Source organism: Spinacia oleracea, chromosome 3 (genome assembly GCF_020520425.1).
Source record: "Spinacia oleracea cultivar Varoflay chromosome 3, BTI_SOV_V1, whole genome shotgun sequence".
In the NCBI taxonomy this organism is placed as follows: Eukaryota; Viridiplantae; Streptophyta; class Magnoliopsida; order Caryophyllales; family Amaranthaceae; genus Spinacia; species Spinacia oleracea.
Window position 1 is genome coordinate 10,128,995 of NC_079489.1, and position 25,267 is coordinate 10,154,261.

Here is a 25,267-nt window from a genome sequence, read left to right on the forward strand (position 1 = left end):
GGGAATTTTGTGTAGTAGGAAAGGACTCTATAACAAATATAAATATAAATTTATCATATATGAACGATTATCGAACCTTTAAGCTAAGATAAAGATAAAATAATGTATTGCATAAAACTATGTGAAAATCTATTATGCCTATTAAATTGTGACAAAAGGAATAAGATAAAGTATCTAACCGGGCCATAACCCCTCTCCGGTCTGACAAATCTGAATTAGCAGGCTAGACACTTTAAGACAGTGAGAGAATGGAAAAACTCTCTCTCCACAGTGTGCCCCTACTTGGAATTGAAATCTCAAAACAACACCTTTCGTTAAAAGGGGTAATCCTTTTCATTAAGTCAAAGTATTGTTCGTTCCTCATACCGAATAATGTTGTATGGAGTATAGTGGAGTAATAAACTACTTTAACTATCTATACAAGTACTCCGTGTAACATTTTATGTTGTAATTGTTGTAAATAGAGATGGCAATGGGTCCAGGATCCTACCCTGATCCTGTCAGACCCTATCCTAAAATTAGGGTATGGGTCTTAATTTTCTAGACCCTATAGGGTAAGGGTAGGGTATGGGTATATGATGTATCGAATAGGGTAGGGTAAGGGTCCAACTTTTTCAGACCCTTACCCTACCCAGACCCTACCCATAGACCCTTAAGATCCATACCCTACCCATACCATAAACTAAACCCGCTCAAATTTCATTAAAGAAATATAAAAATAACACAAAACCTTAAGGCAATCCACAAAATCACATTTACTCCTCTAACAACCATCCAACACTACCACTCACTAGTCAAAAAAACCTCTAACATTGACATTGTGTACTTGAGAACCTGAGATTTTTTTTAATTCGTGACCTTAGTACATTAAATTGTAATATGTTTAAGGAAATACAAGGATGATTTGGGGCACTAGGATTTATTTGTTTTAAAATATCAAATTAATCGTTTTTCTTGTATTTTTTTTTTGTGCATTACATATGGTTGGATATAAAAAAAAATTGAAAAAAGTTATAAAAAAAATAGGCCATACGGACCCGCTCCGGACCCTAGACCCTACCCATACCCTACTGGACCCATAAGGTCCGGATAAGAGTCTTGTAATTCTAGACCCTATAGGGTAAGGGTAAGGGTAGGGTATAGGTCAAAAAATTAAGATTCGGGTTCGGGCCCTACCCAGACCCTACCCATTGTCATTCCCAGTCGTAAATGATCACTTTAGCCGAATCTGGCCGTTGCCCAGAGTTGACACACCCACGTGCCCCTCATGTGACCTCAAATGAAGCCTTTCCCTCCCTTTCTCGTTCAATTTCCCTCCTTTTCTTATTTTACATTCGTTTCTCGATTCTCCTCTGATTTATGTTCCACTTCTCAAATTAATTAATCAAATCCTCTTGGCTTTCAAATTTCAACCCAAATTGAAAGAATTCAGTTGCAAATGAAACTTCCATTGTTAACTCACTCATTTTAGCCGAGTTTCAGGCATTACATTAATGGGATTTTAATACTCCGTATTTCTTTCGCTTCCTTTTCTTTTGGTGAGTATTTGAGTTTATAGCAATAAAGATATAATGTCAATTGTTTGCTGCATGGTTTGTTTGTTAAATATGTGATTGAGGACATATGATTATGGGTTTGACTGTTTGAGTTTGTATGACTCTTTTATGAGAAATGTAACTTAAATGGGGATGCACATAAGGTGTTTGATGAAATGTATGAGAGAGTGTTGAACCTTGCATTTGTTGTGACTTTATCCAAAAGCCTTACACAAATAGAAAATGAAAAAAAAGAAAGAGAACTACGGAGTATATTATCTAATGCTCCGGCAGCTTACTGGTTGATTAAGAAGTTTATCATTAGTTTAACCAAAGATGCTATACTTGAATTCATCAAACATGTATATAAAGGTTTCTACTTATAAAGTATTGGTTGACTTGTTGCGAAAAAGTATATGCTCATTAGATTACGGAGGGGATTCCGGGAGAATTTGTACACATATTCTTCATATAAATACTTGTCTTTCTTCCCTCCATTTTCTACACAAATCAAACTCAAACTTGTTAATCATGGTGAAAGGACAACAATTAGAAGTGCTAAAAGCACTTGATGTGGCAAAAACACAATGGTACCATTTCACAGCAATCATTATTGCTGGTATGGGTTTCTTCACAGATGCATATGATTTGTTTTGCATCTCCTTGTTGACCAAGCTTCTTGGTCGCATTTACTATAATGTTCCTGGATCGAGTAAGCCCGGTGCATTGCCTATTAACGTCGCTGCTGCTGTAAGTGGAGTAGCACTTTGCGGTACTCTAGCAGGCCAACTCTTCTTCGGTTGGCTCGGAGACAAGATGGGGAGGAAGAAGGTGTACGGTATCACCTTGGTTATGATGGTTTGCATGTCCATCGCCTCTGGTCTTTCCTTTGGGAGCACTGCCAAGAGTGTTATGACTACCCTTTGCTTCTTCCGTTTCTGGCTTGGATTTGGTGTTGGAGGAGATTACCCTCTATCTGCCACCATCATGTCCGAGTATGCTAACAAGAAGACTCGTGGTAGCTTCATCGCCGCTGTCTTTGCTATGCAAGGCATGGGTATCTTGGCTGGTGGGGTTGTTTCCCTCATAGTTGCATCCGCATTTGAGGCCAAATTCAAGCCTCCCCCTTTCAAAGTTAATGCGGTTGCCTCCCTTCCACCAGAATGTGACTACATTTGGCGTATTGTCTTGATGTTTGGAGCCTTTCCTGCTGCTACAACATACTACTGGCGTATGCAAATGCCCGAGACTGCTAGGTACACTGCCCTTGTGGCCAAAAATGCTAAGCAGGCTGCTTCAGACATGTCTAAAGTCCTCAAGACTGAAATAGAAGCCGAGGAGGAGATGGTTGACAAAATAGGTAAAACTGAACAAAACCAATTTGGGCTATTCACAAAAGAATTTGCTCGCCAATATGGTGTTCGCCTCCTAGGAACCACCAGTACATGGTTCTTACTCGACATTGCATTTTACAGTCAAAATCTTTTCCAAAAGGATCTTTTTACCTCTGTTGGTTGGATTCCACCAGCAGCAGAAATGAATGCTATCAGGGAGGTGTATATGGTTGCAAGAGCTCAAACACTGATCGCTCTTTGTGGTACCGTCCCTGGATACTGGTTCACTGTTGCTTTCATAGACGTAATTGGAAGATGGTGGATCCAAATGATGGGATTCTTTTTCATGACTGTTTTCATGTTTGCTATTGCATTCCCCTACAATTACTGGAGTAAGAAGGAGAACCGTATTGGGTTCATTATAATGTATGGGCTCACCTTCTTCTTTGCCAACTTTGGTCCTAATGCAACCACTTTCGTGGTACCGGCTGAGGTATTCCCAGCTAGGTTGAGGTCTACCTGTCATGGTATATCCGCAGCAACTGGAAAAGCCGGGGCCATAGTAGGAGCCTTTGGGTTTGTGTACGCCTCACAAGATCCTAATCCAGCAAAGAGAGATCACGGTTATCCAGCGGGTATTGGAAAGAGTAAGTCCCTTATCGTGCTTGGTGTCATCAACTTCATTGGTATGCTCTGCACTCTTATGGTACCCGAATCGATGGGTAAGTCTCTTGAAGAGTTAGCTGGTGAGGTCGAGGTGGACGAAGTTGAGGATGAACACAAGGGATCTGCATGATCATGTTCATTCTTTGGTTTTTGTTCCAATTTTTTTAATTTGTTTGTATTAACTTGGTTTTTTTGTTTGTATTGAGCGCCAATGATTAGTTGGGTTCAAATTCTTTTTGCTTTTCACTTTTGTATTGAACTATTTGATTTGCTACTAAAAGTAGCTGATGAATTATGAATGCAACGAAAACTTTGATACTCTAACTTTGTACATTGGTTGGTTTTTTTTTCCAAAATTAGTACGGAGTAATCAAATATCAGTGACTAAATTTAACAATAAGTACATAAGAGCAACTTATGTAAATTCATGGTGATCATGTTACTCCCTCCATTCTTAAACGAAATTCCTACTTATTGTAACAATACAAACCAAAGAAATTTGGAGAGTTAGAGGAGGATGTGGTTTTTTTAATTTTTTTAATTTTTTTAATTTTTTATTTTTTATTTTTAACTTTTTAGGTAATTAAGCAAGAGAAAGTTGTTTACTGTGACATTAGTATTATTTAATAATAATATTCCATATGACAATATGAGTGTGGGGTAAAAAAAGGTAAAACAGAGAAATTTCATTACCATTAAGGGAATAAATAAATGTAGGAAGATAAAAACAAGAACATCCTTGTACAAAAATTATTTAAGAACAGTATGAGTATCAATAAAGTATAAATATTTAATCGATACAAATTTCATCATTTATACTTTGTTGTTACCACAAATTTTTATTGAATTTATACTAAAATCAATTATAGCGAATTAAAAAATTATGTATTGTTTTTTTTAACGTAAAGTTAATCCATTAATAAAGAATCATATGTACGACATCTACAAGAGAAATATAGATCTAACAAATGCATAGATATTGAATTAAATAAATGCTTTCTTCATCAAATTAAAACTACGGTCGATAAATTGATATTGCACTATAGAACGTCTTGCATATATGTTGTTGAAAAATACATCCTTTCCAGACAGAGGTCCTAACGATTGTAGGCTCGAGAATAATTTCCCTTGATTCATTCGAGTGTACAAGAAAAATGAATGACGGTTGCGATCCCGCATAAAAAAATTATCAATGATCACGAGAAACCCAACATACTGTACATATTTGTAGAATTTATGAAACAATAAATGAGTTAAATTAAGAGAAAAAGCTAAAACAGTGTAATTTCTGAAGAAATTAGTCTATTTTCTTACTGAAACAACCAACAAATTTACCTATAAGATGAGAGGGAGAGAGAAAAATAGGAGATGGGTTGCATGTGTTCATCCAAGTTGCGTTATTGATGTGAATGAATAAGATTAGTATACAAAGTATCAAATAACCCCCCTCCATTCAGAATAACAGATGCGTTATTGAAGTACTAACTTTGACCATAATTTTTAATAACATATTAAAAACAAAAGCAATCCTGTGAACTATATTTTGATGTATGCTTTCATAACATATATCAATTTGTTTTTTACAATTTTACTACTCTGTAATATTTATTTACATTTATTAATAGTTAAACAATTGAATTGACATGTGTGTAAATGTTGACCGTATAAGCTATTCACAATAAGAGTAGTAGTTGGTTAATTGATATGGTAAAACTTTCAACTTTCGACGTTCCATCATATCTTGTTTTGTTTGAAAAGAGTATTAGGAAACTAGGTTAATTATGTCCGAATAGTAGACCAACCTAAAACATCTCTGTATGAACGATGAGAGAAAAAACGCCTTAAAAAAAAGGAGAACCAATATGAAAGAGTCGGAGATGAATGGCCTTTGTTGGCCATAAAACCCACATCACAGTTAGATTACCAGGCCCAAATTTTTGGCCAGACAAGTATGCACGTACACATCTTTGCATGCATATGAGCTAAAACTACGTCATTTTAGCAGTTTTAGTGTGAATAAAAATAACCTTGGATGCACGGTGCACCCTGGTGCACCTAATAATTTTCACCCTTCTTTAGCGCCTCATTCTATTTCCTCTTTTTCTTTTTTAAAATTGTTTTCTCTTTTGTCTTTGCTTTTTATCACGCTTGTTTTCAAATCAAAAAAAAAAATTCTTTTTCCTCTTCGTTTTTTTCCGTCATGCATAGCTTTCACCTTCAATTTTTTTGATTGATATCTTAGTCATGGCTTCCTCTGTTTCTACATTATGCTTTGTTACTGATTTTACAAGCAAAGTTTTAATTGATGCTATACTTGCTGAAATTAATGCCCATAATGCTTCAATACTATCTGCGTTGATGAATGAATGTGAGTTTTGCTTCATATTTTTTCGCTTTAGGTGGCTCTTTTATCTTTCTATCTGCTTCCTTTTGTGCAGATTATTTTCTCGTTGCTTCTGCCTTCAATTTTGCTTCAAGTCTTGCAGCCTGTATGAATCCCATTTCTTCCATTTCTAAAAGATTTTTTTCTTTAGTTGCGCGTGTGAGCTCGCTGTTTGGTGAACAATACTTGCCTTGGCTCGATGTTTGGTGCTTCTGTTTGGTGTTGTACTGCTTTCTTATTACTGTTACTATTGTTGACGAACTAACTTTTTCTTTCCGGTAGAAAAATAAAAAAAAATAGTTGAACATGATTTTGTATAAGTTGAACACAAGACTTGAGAAACTTAACATCACACAAAATGTTGAAGATATCATAGTTTTATAAGTTAAATTTAGTTACTAGTAGAAAAACATTAATTTTCTGCTACCCATTAGCGGCGTTTGTTTTAGAACGCCTTTAATTAAATGGTAAAATGGTATAATGAATAGCAGACGGGAAGCATTCACTGGCGGTGGTATAACACCTCTAATCCATGTTAATTATTAGTTAGCGGCGTTTTATGATATTAACGCCGCCAATCAATATGGATAAAACCCTTGCCTATTATCTCGTGTTTTCCTTTACTTTAGTTGCCAATCAATTGAGTGTCCGTATATTCATCTTTCTCCTCTTCATTCTCCTTCACCTTATGAATGAAATAATGCCATTTGTCCAAGTTTGCGTTAATGCTAAGTCTAATAAATGTGGTTCTGTATTAATTAAGCAAGTTAATTGTTCAGTGAGATCAAGTGATTTGAATGTCTAGCTAGAGGTCGCTTCAGTTCAAATGGAATGAATGTTATTAATATCACAACTTACTCTTGACTAAACCCGTAGGGTCACACAAATAGTACGTGAACAGATCAAATATTTAGGTGAATATTATATTAAATAAAATACTCTAATTATGGATAGTCGGAAATTACTATTCTTAGTGGGAGCTAAACGAATTGTTAAAAGGCAGAGAAAGTATGTTTTCCGAAATGAAGATATTACCAGAAATGAAAATATGGTTCATAACGGAAATATAAATATTACCGAAATCGAAGATATTGCTGGTAATAGAAATACTGGAAACGGAAAATCAGAAATATGGTTCGTATCGGAAATATTATCGGAAATAGAAATATTGTCGGAATCGGAAATAGAAATATTGCCGGAATCGGAAATATTATCGGAATCGGAAATATTGTCAAAATCGGAAATATTATCGGAAACGTAAATATTGTTCGAAGCGGAAATATTTTACGGAATTGGAAAACGAACCGGAAGCACGAAACAAGCGACGGTACAATGGCCCATCGCTCGATGGGCCGCAGCGCAACGCCTAGCTCGATGGGCCAGCGCGCCAAGCAAGCAAGGCTAGCGTTGCTGGCCTTGCACACAGGCCCGCGCTGCTGTGCCTGTTGCTTGGCCATTGCGGCTGGGCTTTTGCGTGCAGGCCAAGGTTGGTCGGTTTGCTTGCTATAAAAGCAAAACAGCCGGCCAACCCTAGGGTGTTTAGGGTTTTGGTTTTTGGAATATTTTGCTAAACTTTCCTAAATTACTCTAGGGTTTTGGCTTCTAGGGTTTTCCTATTTTCCTATAAATACATGGCCTATGGTCATGAATTTCAACACACATTTCAATACACTTTGCCTATCACCTAAAAGTGAGATCCTGAAATCATATACCTTATTTTATATCCTAGTTAGTATGATCTAAGGCGGATCCGAACGTACTGTGGACTTTCTAAGCTTGCAGTATGTCATAGGGTGTTGCGATTGGGTTGTTGTCGCAGGTTGTTAGTCAGTTAGGGGTTGCTATATTATATACTTGAAGTAAAAGAAAATTGTACAAAAGTAAACTTAATATCTCTTAAAGTAAACTAACTCTCTTTAAAAGAAAACTAAGTCAGTCAGGGGTTGCTAGATTATAGACTTGAAGTAAATGAAAATTGTACAAAAGTAAACGTAATATTTCTTAAAGTAAACTAATTCTCTTTAAAAGAAAACTAAATCAGTCCAGGGATGCTACATTATAGACTTTAAGTAAATGAAAATTGAACAAAAGTAACCTTAATCTTTCTTAAAGTAAACTAGTTCTCTTTAAAAGAAAACTAAATCACTATATGATTAAACTTTTAAATAGTTCTTGCTATAAATTGTTTGTATTATGCATTTTTGTCATTGACTCAGAGATTTGTCTTAGTTTTTAGTAGTTGCGATCTGAGTTTTTGCCTTTCATTTTTTATAATGAAGATCGTGAGTTGACATAAACAAATAAAGTAACTAAATTGTGTGTAAGTAAACTAAATCTCTTCAAAAGTAAACAAAATATCTCTAAAAGTGAACTAAATAATAATGAAACTTTCAAATATACTTTTCTTTTAAATATTTTGTGAAAACCTATTAGCTCAAATGGTAGAGCAATTGCACATGGATGTAGATTCAAATCCTACATAGGTCATTGTATTGAAATCTAGAATGGTGGATAACCATTTTTAATTTCTATGTAAAGTTTTGTAAATAAAATAAAATAAAAGTACAGTAAAATACAAAAAAAAGTAAACCAAAGCATCTCAAATATTTTGTGGCAGCCTGCTGACTATTTGGGGCCTGCACTATTCTGGCAGCTTGCAATTGCACGAATTGACTCATATTGACTTCGTACTACAGTCAATCATCTGAAGTTGCAACCAAATTTGCTTACTAAACTGTTGCCTCGTTTCTACCATGTGCTTTGACTGCTTCTTTTGGTGTTATGGTCTGCAGTTGTCTTTGATATTCAGCAACAGACTAGCAGAGAGAATTGAACACCCTACAGGAGAGAAAGGTACAGATACTGAAGATGGCACAGACAATCATGCCAGCAATGGCACGAAAACCGAGGATAACACAGTAGAACATCATAAACTCGCCCTGATGCGAGCATTTGTCGAAAGCTGTGATCCCTCTTCTAAGGTTTTGTCTTCCATACTCTAATCTTTTCTCAACATCAATGACGGTTCATGATTTCACAAATTTAATTAACTTATGAAGAGTTCGTGAACTTTAATAAGCATTTCATTAAAGCACCTGCTGCTTTAGCTAATTGCCATTCCTAATTTACAAAAGCATCTATTCAGTCAAACTAAATAACTCATCAAGATCACAAAAAGAAATTGTTCTAAAGAGCTGATCGAAGGGAGTTTTTGATGTACGCGATAGGAGGTAGATGACTTGGCATTGAGAAGATTCTTAAGAGCTCGTGATCTAAATGTGGAGAAGGAGAGTACCATGTTCTTAAAGTATTTGAAATGGAGGACAACAGTTCTACCCAAAGGATGTGTCTTAGAGACAGAGATACAACATGACCTTTCTCTAACAAATGTTCCAAAAGTAAACTGAAACTGTTTTCACCTTCATTCTCATTTATTTTATTCAAAGATAAATATTATTTTCTCTAAAATAGGTTGACACAATTTTCCTTTTGTTCAATTCAAAAGTAAATAAAAACTCGTAAAAGTAAATAAAACTGATTTAAAAGTAAATAAAACAGCCCATAGTAGATCAGGTTTTTGTGTTCTGGTGGTGTCCTTAAATGGAATTGTGTGGCAAACATTGTCTGTCATTCTCTGTGGAGGCAAACCTCGTGGTATGTATAGTGTTGCAAGCGCTCCAGTGCTATAGACTCAAAAGTAAATAAAGGAAACTCAAAAGTAAACACGATATACTCAAAAGTAAATAAAGGAAACTCAAAAGTAAACGAACCTACGTGGGATTCGAACCCACATCTTTTGTGCTTTTGTACAATGCTCTACCAATTGCGCTAGTAGGATAGTATTTTTAAATAGAATAAATAAAAGTAAAGCAAAAATCAAAAAAGTAAATCAAAATAATTCAAAAGTAAAGGTATCAATTACTTTCTACTTAAATTGATGTGTTTGAGTTGGAATGGGTTCGACTAACAGAGACACCCATATACAGTCCAGATAGAAATCAGCAAAAGAACAACTTGATCCCTATTTTGTAGAGACCGATGTTACTAAAACTGAGTAGTAGGTGTCTAAGATTGGTACATGTCCAAGAGACTAGGCTATTTTATTCAGTAATACAATTCCATGTTTTAGCCGAAGATCCAAGACGAGTTCTCGATGTTAGAATAGCATAGGCACAATTCACAAGCACAGTTTCATAATCTAGAAGCATAAAATCAAAAGGCAATTATCAAAAAAACTTGATCGCTACAGGCCAATGATAGCAATAAATCAGAGTCCTTGAAATAGACACTTTCTACTTACATTAACTCGTTCCACTCTCCGCATCTTATCTTCAAAGATTGTTGTGCAGCAGAAGTCCAATGGATACAATCAACTGGGCTGTAAATCAGATATCCAATCAATTGAAAGAAAACCGAGACTCAATCTCTAATGCATATAACAAGCAAATACTATATTTTTAGTAACTAGAACATCATTTTAATCAATACACCAGATCCATTGTAAAAGTGGTCATACCAACTCTCTATTTCTTGTTGAACAAGATCAGACATGCCACATTGCTTGTAGGCTCGATCCCTTCCAAAGTCTTCCTCGATTTCAAAACATCTCGTGCCACCAGCAGCTGCCTCTCAACAGAACATGAAATGCACACAATCTGCATACCTTACCTGAACCATACTGCAGACATAACATGTACAAGATCCCAACAAACCAACTCAAAGTAAAACATACAATTCCTTATGGTTTTAAACATACAAGAATCCCTTTTTTAATATCAGATCTTCATTGGCTCTAGAGTGGTGCTAAGATGACTCAATTATTTCTCTTTTAACTGTACATTAGATTTGAATAATACAAAACTTAATCAATAGATTTAACGGAATTAAACAAACAAACACTAATTCAAAACCCTTATTTGTAAAGTCACTTGAAATTATCAACTAGCTAGATAAGATAAGGAACATGAATAAGGAAATAAAACATTATTCAAAAACCTAAGAACACAAATCAAATACATAAAATCGAAGAACAGCCAAATAATCAGCATAATCGAAGAATAACTACATACTAATTGAATGAAGAGAGAAATTAAAATAGCAAAAACTGAAACAAAATCCAAAAGTTAAAATATGTATCTGGCAAATTAATTGGAAGAGAGTCGCAAAAAAAGGTGAAGATATTTGCAAGAACAACGAGAATCAACGAAGTTGAAGAAGATGAAGCCCGATAGGAGAGAGCATTTGCAGGAGGAGAGAGAAAACTGAATGAAGAGAGAGAAAGAATTATGGGAACCGCTAATGTGTGGGAAGGAGGTCATTCATCGCAGTATATTCACCAAAACACCCTTAATGAATGATTTGAGCGGATGAAATATGAGTTGTTAGATTGATTTGATCGACGACTGAGATTAGTTCTCAGTTCTCATGTTAAGGGGTGGTTCTCACCAGTTGGATCAATCATTACACCAAAAAAATATTTGGATATCAAAGTTCAATTTAAAAGATCCAAACGGAGGGGGGGACCAACTAATTTCCTTTACTCTTGAACCAGAAGTAACATCTTGCTGGTGGCATAACTAGCAAAGTAGCAATAGGTTATCAAAATCTAAGGACCTTGAAAGATTCCGATTTAGCTTGTTTTCATGTTTGAACTTTTTGTTGTACATTATATTTATAAATGTAGTATGTGTTGTTTGCTAAGTAAATGATCAACATTTAAGATGGGGCCGGACTCCTTATGGAGTTTTAGAAATGGATACAAAGCTTCACAATGGAGAAGGCATGTTCAACTTGCTACTGTTGCTGCCACTGTATATATGATTTGGCAAGTTAGGAACAAAGGTTAATGGATCACACGATTTGTAGAATTGACAAAACTGTAAAGCATATTCAGTTCCTTGTAAAAAGTAGATGCATTCATACCATAGGAAAGAAGATTAGTCGTGTAGATAGGCAGTGGACTGACTCCTTATAGAGTTTTTGTATGGTTTTTTTTCCCCCCAAACTCTTCTTTAGGTTCCTCCTAGAGGGTTCGTTTTGTAAGAGCTATCCTATGGGGTGTCTATTTATTGCGCTTGCTAATATACTTTACTCTTAAAAAAAAGATGGGGCCGGATGGACCGGATGCGTTATGCATACTCTCATATTTTTTTCCTTATATGTAGATAACATGTGAGGAGAAAATGTGATCAGTATTTTTTTTTTACGAGAATATGTGAGTAGGATCACCAATGTGCATAAAAATACTCTTGGGGTGCATCATGCACCCAAGTGCACCTAATACGAAGTACTTTCTCCTTCTCTTTTTGTTCTTTACGTTTGGTATTTTGCACGCGTTTTAACGATTAATTAATGTGCATTGGGATTCCTCTATTTTTTTTATTTAAACAAGGCAAATTACGTTTATTTATAATATGCTTTCACTTTTATAAAAAAATCTGATATTGAAAAAATGAGAAAAATTTAATGTCAAATGAAAAAGTGTGAGAGATTAAATGACCCAATGAATTTAATTGGTTAAATAATCATTGGACATAAATTTTGATAGAATATTAAAACATTTATGTGATAATATAAAATGAAATGTAAAGAATATTTTTGGACATCCAAAAAGAAAAAACGAAAAGAACAAAAGAGACGGAGGGAGTAATTTTTAAAATGGTATGACATGCTTTTAGTAAATGAGGGTAGTTTCACGTGACATGTACTGCTATAATTAAGTATAAGCTAATAAAAATTACGTACTGGTATAACCGCTGAAGTGTGGTTATGTTTTGTTGTTGGTCAACATAATAACACTACCGAATCATCATCTTTTATAGGCCAGTCATCCCAACTATAAAAGTTAACGTTTGAGAGCAGGAACATATGTTATGGGAATTCGATTCCCAAGCATAAGCAGATGTTGAGGTTAAAACCTATTCTTAAAGTCACGAAGTGAGATTCTATTCTGTTTCACTTAATTTGACAAATTCCACACAAAATAAGATAACTTCAGATAATATAAGTTTAGATAAAATAAATTTCTTCCAGACATTTTGACACACAAATAAGATTATTTCAGATAAAATAATTTTTTTAGATAAAATAATTTCAGATAAATTTAGCAATCTGTGGACTATGTACCGTGGTGCACATAGAGCATGGTGCACCAAAAGAACATATGTGCATAAGCAAAAGAACATGACACTATGACAAAAGAACATGCGATATAATATTTCACTTTTTTGTTACAAAAATTGTTTCTGCGAAGAAAATGCTTAAGTATGAAAATAGGGGAAGCCTCGTCAACCAGGCTGTTGTTTCCCTCCAATCGGTCGCGGTTTGTCCTACAAAAACGAAAACGTAAACTGGCTCGGGGGGGTTCCCGAGAAAACCCTCTCCGACGCTCAAGTCAGTCCTTGTAGAGAGAGAAAACAGTGAGAGAGTCAGTGTGAGAATAATTGCATACCTGAATAATGATTAGGTGAGACATATTTATAGTAATGCAGGATGTCATTATTAGTAAATATGGGCAAGTGTAGGGGTGTGAAATCTTGGACCTGTAGGAGGCTGAGATATGGGCCCTTAAGTTCTGATCTGAGCCCATCAAGAGGTTTGTGTTTGAGGGAATTTGAGTAATTTTCCTTAGGAGGGGTATTTTGGTAATTTATGTAAAAGTGGGTCCCATAGGGGGCCCGAACATTAGCCCCACGCTAAATATACGAGACAGGTCGTTCGAGGCTTGTGTGTTTGGCGGAGTTAAATATAGTATCTGATTTTGTAAAACGTGGCTGATATAAATATAGTGCTTTGTTATACCATGTGTTTGGTGATGTCATACTATAGCTTGACAAAGTGGACAAGGAATATTGTTTAATTTGATGGCGTGAAATTGCTAAGTATATAAGTGGCGAGTAGTTTGTTTTTATTGGCGAGTAGTTACCTTGTAGTCTTGGCGGTTACTTCAGCGCATTTAGGCGGTTGTTATTCACAAGCAACATATGGCAAGTGATGTATGGGTCTGAACGTTAAGTCATCAATGCATACGGCATACCCACCGTAAATAAACGCCCAGTGCCCACATTCAAGGAAATCCCACCATTCCCACGTGGCTGCCATTTCTTGGATGTGCACCTTTTTGCTTGAGTGGAAATCTTGGTTGGCCAGTAATTCTTGGCCAATCATTTGGCTGGGCTGTCGAAATCGTAAGCGCGTGATGTTGGGCGATTAAAACCAACATTTGCATTTTTGGTCGGGTATTATTGGCGTTGGGCTGCTATTCCTCGCACAGGTCGTGTGGGACATGGCGCGCCAGGGCTGTTGTTCATCGCACATAATGTGCAGGACGTCGGCACGCTTGGGCTGCAACTTGTTGTACACGGGGTGCGCTGGCGATTGTCTATCGCACATAGGGGGCGTTGGCTGTTGTTTATCACCTTTAGGGGCGCGCTTGAAAACGACTAATGCAAGGACGGATCAGGCCCAAAGTTGGGCGATTGATATGCGGTTGGGCTGTCATTCGGAGCTCGCGCACGTGGCTATTGATTAGCGTACATGGGCTGTTAGTTTGCGCACATAGTGCGCTTGTCGCTTGCGGATTGTTGGACAAGCTAGGCCCAATTGCTTACGCGAGGCTCGCATGGTTGGCATGCACTTGAAGGTAGTAAACTCGTGGGCGGCTGATGTGCATCATTGCAGTCCGCGTGGGCGGGGCTGCTAATACCCGCATAGCTATGGCTGGGCATTGGTGCTTGGCGAAGGGCGCACGCACGTTATGCGTTGATCAATCTGTTGATGCGCGCTAGTGATTCATGTACATCATGAGTGCCTTGTTGGGCGTTTGGTTGTGGTCAATCTTACGGTGATGGTTGGTGTTTATCGCGCAGGAAGGCGTGCTGAACCCTAGCTTATGAGGTTGGTTTGCGTGCGAGGTAAGAGCAGGCCAAGGCCAAGGCTAGGTGGCTTCTACTTGTTGCACAGGATGGTGTCATGGCTTCTACTTGCTGCATATGATGGTGCCATGGCTTCTACTTTCCGCACATGATTGTGCCATGGTTTCTACTTGCCGCACATGATGCATGGTTCCATGGCTTCTACTTGCCGCACATGATGGTGCGATGGCTTCTACTTGCTGCACATGATGGTGCCATGGCTTCTACTTTTCGCACATGATGGTGCCATGGCTTCTACTTGCAGCACATGATGGTGCAATGGTTTCTACTTGTTGTACATGATGGTGCCATGGCTTCTACTCGCCGCACATGATGGTGCCATGGCTTCTACTCGCCGCATATGATGGTGCCATGGCTTCTACTTGCCGCACATGATGGTGCAAGGGCTTCTACTTGCCGCACATGACTTAGATAATTTTGCTAAGTATGGGAATGGGCTTCTGTTTTACAAAGGGACTAATGAGCCCCATGTTTGTGCGAACGATGATGCACCATTCTTGAAAATGACTTAGATATTTGGCTAAGTATGGGAATTGGTTGTTGTTCTCCAAAGGAGCTAATGAGCCCCATGTTTGGGCGAACGATGATGCACCATTCTTGAAAATGACTTAGATTATTTTGCTAAGTATGTGAATGGGCTTCTGTTCTCCAAAGGGATTAATGAGCCCCATGCTTGGGCGAACGACGATGCGCCTTTCTTGAAAATGACTTAGATATTTTTGCTAAGTATGGGAATGGGCTGTTATTCTCCAAAGGGACTAATGAGCCCCATTCTTGGGCGAACGAGGATGCACCATTCTTAAAAATGACTTAGATATTTTTGCTAAGTATAGGAAAGGGCTGCTGTTCTCCAAAGGGACTAATGAGCCACATGCTTGGGAGAACGAAGAGGCGTCATGCTTGGATAGACTTAGATAATTTTGCTAAGTATGGGAATGGGCTTCTGTTCTCCAAAGGGACTAACGAGCCCCATGTTTGGGCGAACGATGATGCACCATTCTTGAAATGACTTAGGTATTTTTGCTAAGTATGGGAATGGGCTGTTGTTCTCCAAAGGGACTAATGAGCCCCATGCTTGGGCGAACGATGATGCACCATTCTTAAAAATGACTTAGATAATTTTGTTAAGTATGGGAATGGGCTTCTGTTCTCCAAAGGGACTAACGAGCCCCATGTTTGGGCGAACGATGATGCGCCATTCTTGAAAATGACTTAGATTATTTTGCTAAGTATGGGAATGGGCTGATGTTCTCCAAAGGAGCTAATGAGCCCCATGCTTGGGCGAACGATGATGCACCATTCTTGAAAATGACTTAGATTATTTTGCTAAGTATGGGAATGGGTTGTTGTTCTCCAAAGGGACTAATGAGCCCCATGTTTGGGCGAACGATGATGCACCATTCTTGAAAGTGACTTAGATGATTTTGTTAAGTATGGGAATGGGCTGTTGTTCTCCAAAGGGACTAATGAGCCCCATGCTTGAGCGAACAATGAAGCACCATTCTGGAAAATGACTTGGATTATTTTGCTAAGTATAAGAGTGAGTTCATGTGTTTGAACTTGGCTTGTCTTTTCCTTTTGATGTATGCTGAACTTGCTTGGCCAATGTTTGGCTTCTACTTTACAACATTCTAAAAAGACAAAAAAATTCTTAAGTAATATCCGTCGAGCTCTTTACTATTGCCTTGAAACATTGAAAATTCGTTTACAATGATGGAATGTTATTTAGCCTATGGCGGGCTTACATATATCTTACCCCCACTTTCATCATTGAAAATTATGGCTGTGAGCTATAAAGCTAAGTACTTTGGAGAAAGGGAGAAATTCTTAGGAGATTGAACATAAAACCTTTTAAGGTTGTCGGCGTTCCATGGGAGAGGGAGGGGCTTGCCTTTAGGAGTTTCGAGTCCCTTCTGGCTTGGCTTTCTTGGCCAGTGGTTGAGGGGTACTTGTCCCTCTCTTGAGGCTGTTAACATAGCATCGCCTGCCCACTTGTTGATCCCCAAAGATTTTTTCCACGAAGCCATCTTCCAACTCAAACTGCATGAGAAGTTGGTACACAGAGATTGCGGCTTTTATTTTTCTTAGTAGAGGTCGGCCTAAGATGATGTTGTATGGTAGAGAGATGTCCACGACAAGAAAGTCTACCAACAACCGTCTTCCCTTGTTTTTAGGACCCAACCTCCAAATCCAATGAGTGGCTGGGAGATGGTTTTCAGATCATCTTTGGAATACTTGAGCCCTTCTAGACACTTTAGAGTAATGATTGTTAGGTTATGATTCATATGACAGTTCATAAATCATGCGGAAAAACCATAAAGCCAGGAAACATATTATTTACACATAATCATTTAGCATAGTTTAGATGCATACTCTTTGTTGCGTGCCTTCCCTAGCTGCGCCCGAACCGAACAAGAACAAGTCTTTAGGACTCCAAGTGTCGTCCCTCCGTAGATAGTCCACAGCACGTCCGGATCCGCCTTAAGATTGACCAACTAGAATCGCCCTTAAGGTTCTAATATTTTCGGTTAGGTAGGCAAGAATATTGGCTGATTTTTCTGCTTAAAAATCTTAGTTTTGAATACTTAAAACTTGTTATATAAATAATGACCCCTAGGCCTTTATTTATAGAGTTATGGAAAAGGAATCGTAATCCTAGTAGGATACGAATTAATTGAAATTAGAATCCTACATGAATTCTATTTAATTAATTTATCCAATTAGGAATAGAAATTTAATCATACACTGACTCTTGTAGATTTAGGAATCACGCATGAGCACAAACTCACACACACACGGCAGCCACAAGGGCTGCCCATGCGCGTGCGAGCAGCAGCCCACGCAGCGCGGCCCACGCATCCGTGGCCTTGGCGCGCGCTGGGCCTGCCTTGCGGTAGGCCTGGGCGCTGCCTTGGCTGGGCTTGTGGCGCACGTGCTTGCTGGGCGATGGCCCGGCTTCGTGCTGGGCCTTCGTCCGGCAGGCCTCGTCCGATGCTAATTCGTACGATACGCTTCCGATTAAATTTCCAGTTCCGGAATTTATTTCCGATACGAACAATATTTAATATTTCCGATTCCGGAATTAATTTCCGTTTCGAACAAATATTTAATATTTCCGTTTCCGGAATTATTTTCCGATTCCGGTAATATTTCCGATTCTGACAATATTTCCGTTTCCGGCAATATTTCCGATTCTGGTAATATTTCCATTTCCAATAATATTTTCCGATACGTACCATGTTTCCGTTTCCGGCAACATCTACGACTTGGATAATATTCATATTTCCGATACGATCCATATTTCCGTTTCCGGCAATATCATCGTTTCCGGAGTATTCATTTCTTGCCTGTGACGATCTTAGCTCCCACTGAAACCAAGATCCGTCGGTTCCGAATATTCATAGATGGAGTATTTAATGCCATTAAATACTTGATCCGTTTACGTACTATTTGTGTGACCCTACGGGTTCAGTCAAGAGTAAGCTGTGGATTAATATCATTAATTCCACTTGAACTGAAGCGGCCTCTAGCTAGGCATTCAGCTCACTTGATCTCACTGAATTATTAACTTGTTAATTAATACTGAACCGCATTTATTAGACTTAACATAGAATGCATACTTGGACCAAGGGCATTATTTCCTTCAGTCTCCCACTTGTCCTTAGGGACAAGTGTGCATTTCCTAATTCCTTTGTCGCTCGATGCTTGCTCTTGAACATAAGGTAAGAGTTGTCATCCTTATTATGTCCAGAGGCGTTCCTCGGTTTCAGAGTTCAACTGATCAAATAAACAGATAATCATAGCCTATGATTCATCCGAGCACGGCCATGCGTTTCACAGTTTCTAGCTCTCCGAGTGGCCTTGTACAACTTTTAAGCATCTCATCCCGATTTATGGGAGGACAATCCCAATCTTGCGATCTTGAGATTAGACTTCGTTTGATAGGTGATTACCTGAGCGTTGCCTTTATAGCCTCCTTTTACGGTGCGACGGTTGGTCAACGTCAAAGCAACCAGTTTTCAAACAAGTAATCTCAAATCACTCAGGTATTGAGGATTTAGTGTCTAATAATTTAATGAAATTTACTCATGACAGATTTTCATCTCTTACAGTAAAGTTTCATAGGTCTTGTCCGATACTAGTCTTCCCAAAGTAAGTATCTATGCAAATGATTATAACATTGCCATGTCCACATAGTTCAAGAAACAGAACTACTAGTCATCTTGCATTCTAATCGTCTAATGTTTTCTATGCGTCCAATTTTATAGAAAACTCCGATTAGGGACCATTTTCAACCTTTGACATTCAAGTTCACTTGATAGACATTTCTTAGTCACAGGACTGGTCCTGACAGTCTATCTTGAATATATCGTCAAATTTGAAGGGACTCATCATTTAATACTAAACCAAGATTAAATGGAATATGAAAATACATTTCATATATGATAAATGTTCAACCCCAATGTTTTACAAGCATGGGCCTCAAACCCATCTTCTAAAACAGTTCATGGAATTCAAAGCTATGCTTGATTTCCAGTGCTACAATGTGAGTGTTGCTTCTCACTTGTTGCATAGGTTTAGTTATCATGCTTTGCCAATCTTTAATATCCTTTTCATCGAATGTTCTTCGAGATATGATAATAAGATCTTTTCGAGTTTGTTTATTATGTGATCTAGTCTTTCTTACTTCGATGGTGGTTTTACTCATTTTGCAATGAAGAACCATCAAGTTAGCAGACGTTTTTCTTGCTTCAAGAGTGGTTCTACGCATTTTTCAATGAAGAATCATCAAGCCAGCAGATAGGTGATCTACCCAAGTTCAGTGAAGAACTTTAAACAACCCTGTTTTATTGCTTCTTAGGCAATAATTACTTTTACTTCAACTGTATAGGTTGCTAGTGATGCTTTGTTTGGATTTACCTATCCAAGCCGTTCATAGATATGTGGAAGACTCTCCAACTATATCTTAGAACATATAAATTAATATTTTAATTTCCCACGCAACAACTCATGGTCTCCAACCCATGTTGCCATTTCAAAACACGATGCTCTATAGCTCGTCCTTGTCAATGGTTAACTCCAAAGGGGTCTTGCTTGATCCTTTGCCAGTGTTTCTGCGTGTAGCATCAATATTTAGCATATCTTTATTTCCTTGAATCAAGAACTATTCCTATGTACCTTTTCAAGTACCATAAGTATTCTTGATCTCAATCTAGTTGATCTTCACTTAGATCAATAGAGATTGGTATATGTTCGTCATGGCTAAAGTCATACGATACATTTTTGGCGATCCTCATATTATATCATACATGATAAATTCTTTTGCAGAATAATTCCCAATTGAATTCTATTCATGTAACTTTAGCTTATTCAATTTCAGCAGATACTGAATCCAGCTAAATTCTTTGACATATAATATAGGTTAAGAATCTCATTTAGACTCTTTGATGTTTAACTTAGTAAATGCTTATACATAGTTCAAACATCCTTTACTTAGATTTATTCACATGGGTCGAATATCTCCAATGGAGACTTTCGTGTTTGATTTAGTAAATGCCATTACTTAATCCAAAACAATATCATAAGATTTTTGTAAATAGATCTTAATACCCAGTATGTACTAAGTTTCGCCATGGTCCATCATTGATGAATAATTTCAAATCTAAGTCATTAGCATTTGAATGTTATTTCACAATAGAGAGATATGTGTGTAATACACATAGGACCAATTAAGTTTTAAGTACTCCCACTAAACTTCTTATATATCTATAAGAATCATGTATATTTTATGAAACTAAAATACTTATTAGCTTCACTAAAATACAGTTCTAATTCCCAATTGCTTGCTTAAATCTGGACTTAGATTTCATAAGCTAGCTTTCCTTTTCAAGCATTTATTTGGATCCACAAATCCTATGACATACCATGTACATAGTTTATTCCAACATTTGATTGAGGAATACGTTTTGTCATCCAATTGCCATATGTACCAATATGCAATCATTGCTTGAATTATAGACTTAAGCATTACGATTTTGCATGAGGTTTCAACACAATCCATGCCATGAATTTGCTTGCAACCTTTAGCAACTAATCTAGCTTTGTGTGTGAACACAATTCCATGTTTGATGGTTTTTATCCTTAAAACAAACTTGCAACCAATAGGTGTGAAACTATTCTTGCAAATCAACAAAATTTCAATTTTGTCATCAAAACATTGAGTATGTTTTATGGCCTCTAACCATTTAAAACATTTGAGTCTATATATGGCCTCTAACCATTTTAGGGAATCTAGGTTTCGTCATAGCTTTCTTTACAAGTCATAAACTCATTAATCTACATGATAATAGTTTGACTGCAAGTTGTAGGTTTCTTCACTATCGAATAGAAGAATCTCATAGTTTCATTGACCAGAACTCTATGTTTCCTTACTATCTAATAGAAGAATCTCATAGTTCCAGTGACTTGAACTCTATGCCTACTTGGGTATAGAACATCAAACAATAGAATATCAACAGGCACTTTGAGAGTCCTTTGAATATTCTATTCTCCTTGAAGCACTTGTAAAGTCTTCTAAGAGATGTCTATTCTTTAAAAGCTACTTCTAAAGTCCTTTCAGAATAAGTTCGGATTTTCTGAAGCACTTTGAAAAGCCTCCGGAATGTCCGTTTATGTTTGTTGTTCGCCTCGAAAACTTTCGAGGTCTATTTTCTCCCACTTGTCATTTTGGAAACGAATCTCCAAAAGGACATTATTTCGAGCAAACAAACATTATGTTCTCAAAAATTCGTGGTAGAAACAATACCCTTGTGTCTCATTTGAATAAATCATAATGAAACATATATCTAGACTTGGGCCTTAGTTTGTTGAATAACAAACACTAAGCTCCCACTGAGTTTAGCAACTTTCTAGATATGAAAAGTTATTCTGAAATTACTTTTCAATAGCTTTGACGAATTTGGTTTAGTTTGGTGGTAGTTGAGCATTTTGTTTTAGAAATTATAGGAAAAGTCTTTATGATCCATCATTGATCGAATCAAGTACTAATTGACTTCGATTATTCCAACTAAGATATGCCATATCTTATGGACCTAGATTGTGAAATTACAACACACAATCATTGATGATCATATTTGGTCTCAAGTAATCATCAACATGATCTAACCTAGATCTTTATGATTTCTTGCCAAGTGGATTTTATACTTCTGAATCTTTGAACTAGCCAAACAGATTCAACTTATATCACTTTTGAGTAAATAAACCTATATTCACTCATATCCATGTGAAATAATAAAGTCATAAAATCTTTCTTTAGCTTTGAACTCTATTGTCTAGGCGTTCTAACAATAGTTCATATCTTTTGTTACTTTCAACAAGTAAGACTAGTTGTCTTAAAATGATCTAGAAATCAATCAACTTTCAAAAGTCCATCAAAATAGAGCTTTTGAATGTTAACTTGTTGATATGGTCTAAGCAACAATGCCAAAGATTAGTGGAACTCAAATCAAGGGGTTGATTTGAACCTAGTGAAGTTCTTTAAAGAGTTGTTTGTTTTAATCAAGCATATTGACTCAACCTGTAATTGACCATTTCATTCAAATAAACAAACAAACATTGTTTTTGTTTTTCTTGAATGTGAGTCTTTCTGTGTTTGAAAACAGAAATTTAGGTATGTTGATTATGGAACAAAATAGCCATTAAGTTCCAGCCTTTGAAAGGACTTAAAACAAACTTAGATGACCCTACAATTAATGTAGCATTGCCATGCTTCATTTCCCACTTGTAGGTCATTAGTGTATCCTAGCTTCCATTGTTTGAGTTATTACCGAAGTAAGAACCTCAAGCGGTATATGATACCAAGGAAGTTTGATTGCTAGGTCACTTCTCTTTAAACTTATAGGTAGAACCGGAATCGTAAATTCCTTTCATTGTCCTTTGTTTTCCTATTTCTTGTACCCTTTCTTATAGTCTTAAGAATTGAATTCTTTAGTGTTGACTTTTATACTTTGTTAGACATGTCCAATGTCACCCCAACAAGGTTCTTTACCATTTATGTTGAATATTTTGTTTCAACTAGATGATCTTACCAGAAGCTTCTAAAGTTCTCTAAGCATCGATCTATTCGAATGTCTAGGGACTAGACTCATTCGAGAATTAAATGGAAAAAGATATTAGGTTGTTAACCATTGGTAAAGCTGAGCGTGTTAAACTCAATGCTTCATGATCTCAAAACTACAGTGTATTTTGAATTCACAAGCACCAATTGGTTTGCCATTCGATTTTGATATTCGAAAACAACCATAAAAGTCGCTATAAGAAACGTACATTTTAAATTGCTCACTTTCTCTCATTTCCGTGAATCGTTCTTGGATTCACTACCAATCGAGGAAATTTACTGTTACCTTTCTAAAAGGATTTATTGCAGTGCAAGATATTTAATTATAAACAATAATTAAAACATACATTGAAGCATGCAAAGTCTAAACATTTATCATGAATAATAACTTGAAATTAAAGCAACCATGCAATTCAAACAAGTTATTAGCATTTTATTCGATTTTATTGTTCCGGCAGGTGTGAATAAAATGATTCCAAGATCCTAAAATCATTGAAGAACTAAGCACAGTTTGTCGACTTAATCCTAGAACATTTTAGGTAAGCAAAAGCCTTTTGCTAATAGTCTAGAAACTATTCTTGGTTGATAGGTACGTCTAAGAACTTATTAGGTAAACCTATCGAATTTGCCACGACATAAAAGGACTCCTTACTTATATCGTTGAGTTTCACCAAAACTAACATGAAGTCACAATTATTTGTGTACCTTGCCCCTTTAGGACCAATAAGTAACACCTCGCTGAGCGAAAACTATTACTAGATTGATGTAAAGGATATCCAAGCAAGTGTATATTTTGGCATGGCACCTTTTAACTCAATTTTTAAGTTTGGAACTTAAGGCTCTTACTATGTTGGTTAGATTTTAAGTGAACTAAAATCCGTAATCATGCAACATAATCAAGCTTTTGATCTCATGCATTTTAAGACATATTTAAAACAATAAATAACTTAAAACATGCATAAGATAAATGTGATCTAGTATGGCCCGACTTCATCTTGAAGCTTTGACTTCAAAGTCCGTCTTGAAAATCTCCGTGGGAGGCACCATTTTCTTCAAATAGGATAAGTTATAACTAATTACAACTATTTGATGGTTCGCAGACCATATTTGAATTGAAAAATAACTTTGGTACTTTAGACCAATTACATTCAAATTAATGGTACGCAGACCATATTTTCTATCCTATTTGGGCCATACTAGTCACTTCATAACCTGCAAAACAGTACATATACAATATATACCATTCACCCATTCATTATCATGAATGGCCCACATAGCTGGTTAGTAAAACACATTATGCATCACGTAAACATTTGCAGCAATTAATCAAGGGCACCAATAATCTACCAATTATTCAGTCCTTATTAATTCTAATCAAGTTGTTTTAACCTTAAGGATTTGTAGACCTAATCAAGAGTTTATGACTAAAAAGCGCTCCCACTTAAACCAATAAATTCATATGCTTTACCAATTTTAAACATAAAAATGTATTTCTAGTCTAACCGGAAACATACAAATTTAATTAAAATTTAAAGCTCATATCAATTTATAATTGAATCCAAAAATTTAATTCAATTTCAGTCGTATTTAAATTAATTCATGATTTTAATTTTAGTAAAATAATTAGAATAAATAACATTTATTATAATTATAATATTCAAAATTAAAATCCAAGAAAATAATTCAAATTATTAATTTTAAAATTAATTAAAATTACGTGAACTGAAATTTTCAAATTAAACATTCAAAACGATCTAATCGTAACGCAAACACCCTACGCGTTGCACGCCCATGGGCCGTACGCACACAGCCATTGCTGGCCATGTGCGCGCAGCCCATGCGCTCGTCGCATAGCTGCTGCTTCCCTATCGCAAGCCTCCGCACGCACTGATGCTCGCTGCGCGCGCCAGCGCTCATCGCACGCGAGCTATCGCTCGCAGTGCGTTCGCGCGACATCGCTCGCTGGGCGCGCGACATCGCTCGCTGGGCGCGCGACATCGCTCGCTGGGCGCGCGAGCCATCGCTCGCTGCGCGCGCGACATCGCTCGCTGCGCGCGCGAGCCATCGCTCGCTGGGGCGCGACATCGCTCGCTGCGCGCGCGAGCCATCGCTCGCTGGGGCGCGACATCGCTCGCTGGGCGGGCGACATCGCGCGCTGTGCGCGCGAGTAATGCTGGGCGCAGCGCTCGTGGCACGCGAGCTTGCGCTCGCTGCGCGCGAGGCTGCGCGCCCTTGTGCGAGGCAGCGCGCGTTGTGGCGCAGCTCGCTTGCTGCCCACACGCGACTGCCTTGGCTCGCCC

At 37.2% G+C, this 25,267-nt stretch overlaps 1 protein-coding gene across 1 annotated transcript; it reads left to right on the top strand.

The window, feature by feature from the left end:
• The first annotated feature begins 1,261 nt into the window (after nt 1-1,261).
• LOC110779250 (probable inorganic phosphate transporter 1-3) lies at nt 1,262-3,853 on the top strand. The gene has a single exon (XM_021983779.2). The coding sequence runs from the start codon at nt 1,872-1,874 to the stop codon at nt 3,663-3,665; it is 1,794 nt and encodes a 597-aa protein (XP_021839471.1). The 5' UTR covers nt 1,262-1,871; the 3' UTR covers nt 3,666-3,853.
• Nucleotides 3,854-25,267: the final 21,414 nt, after the last annotated feature.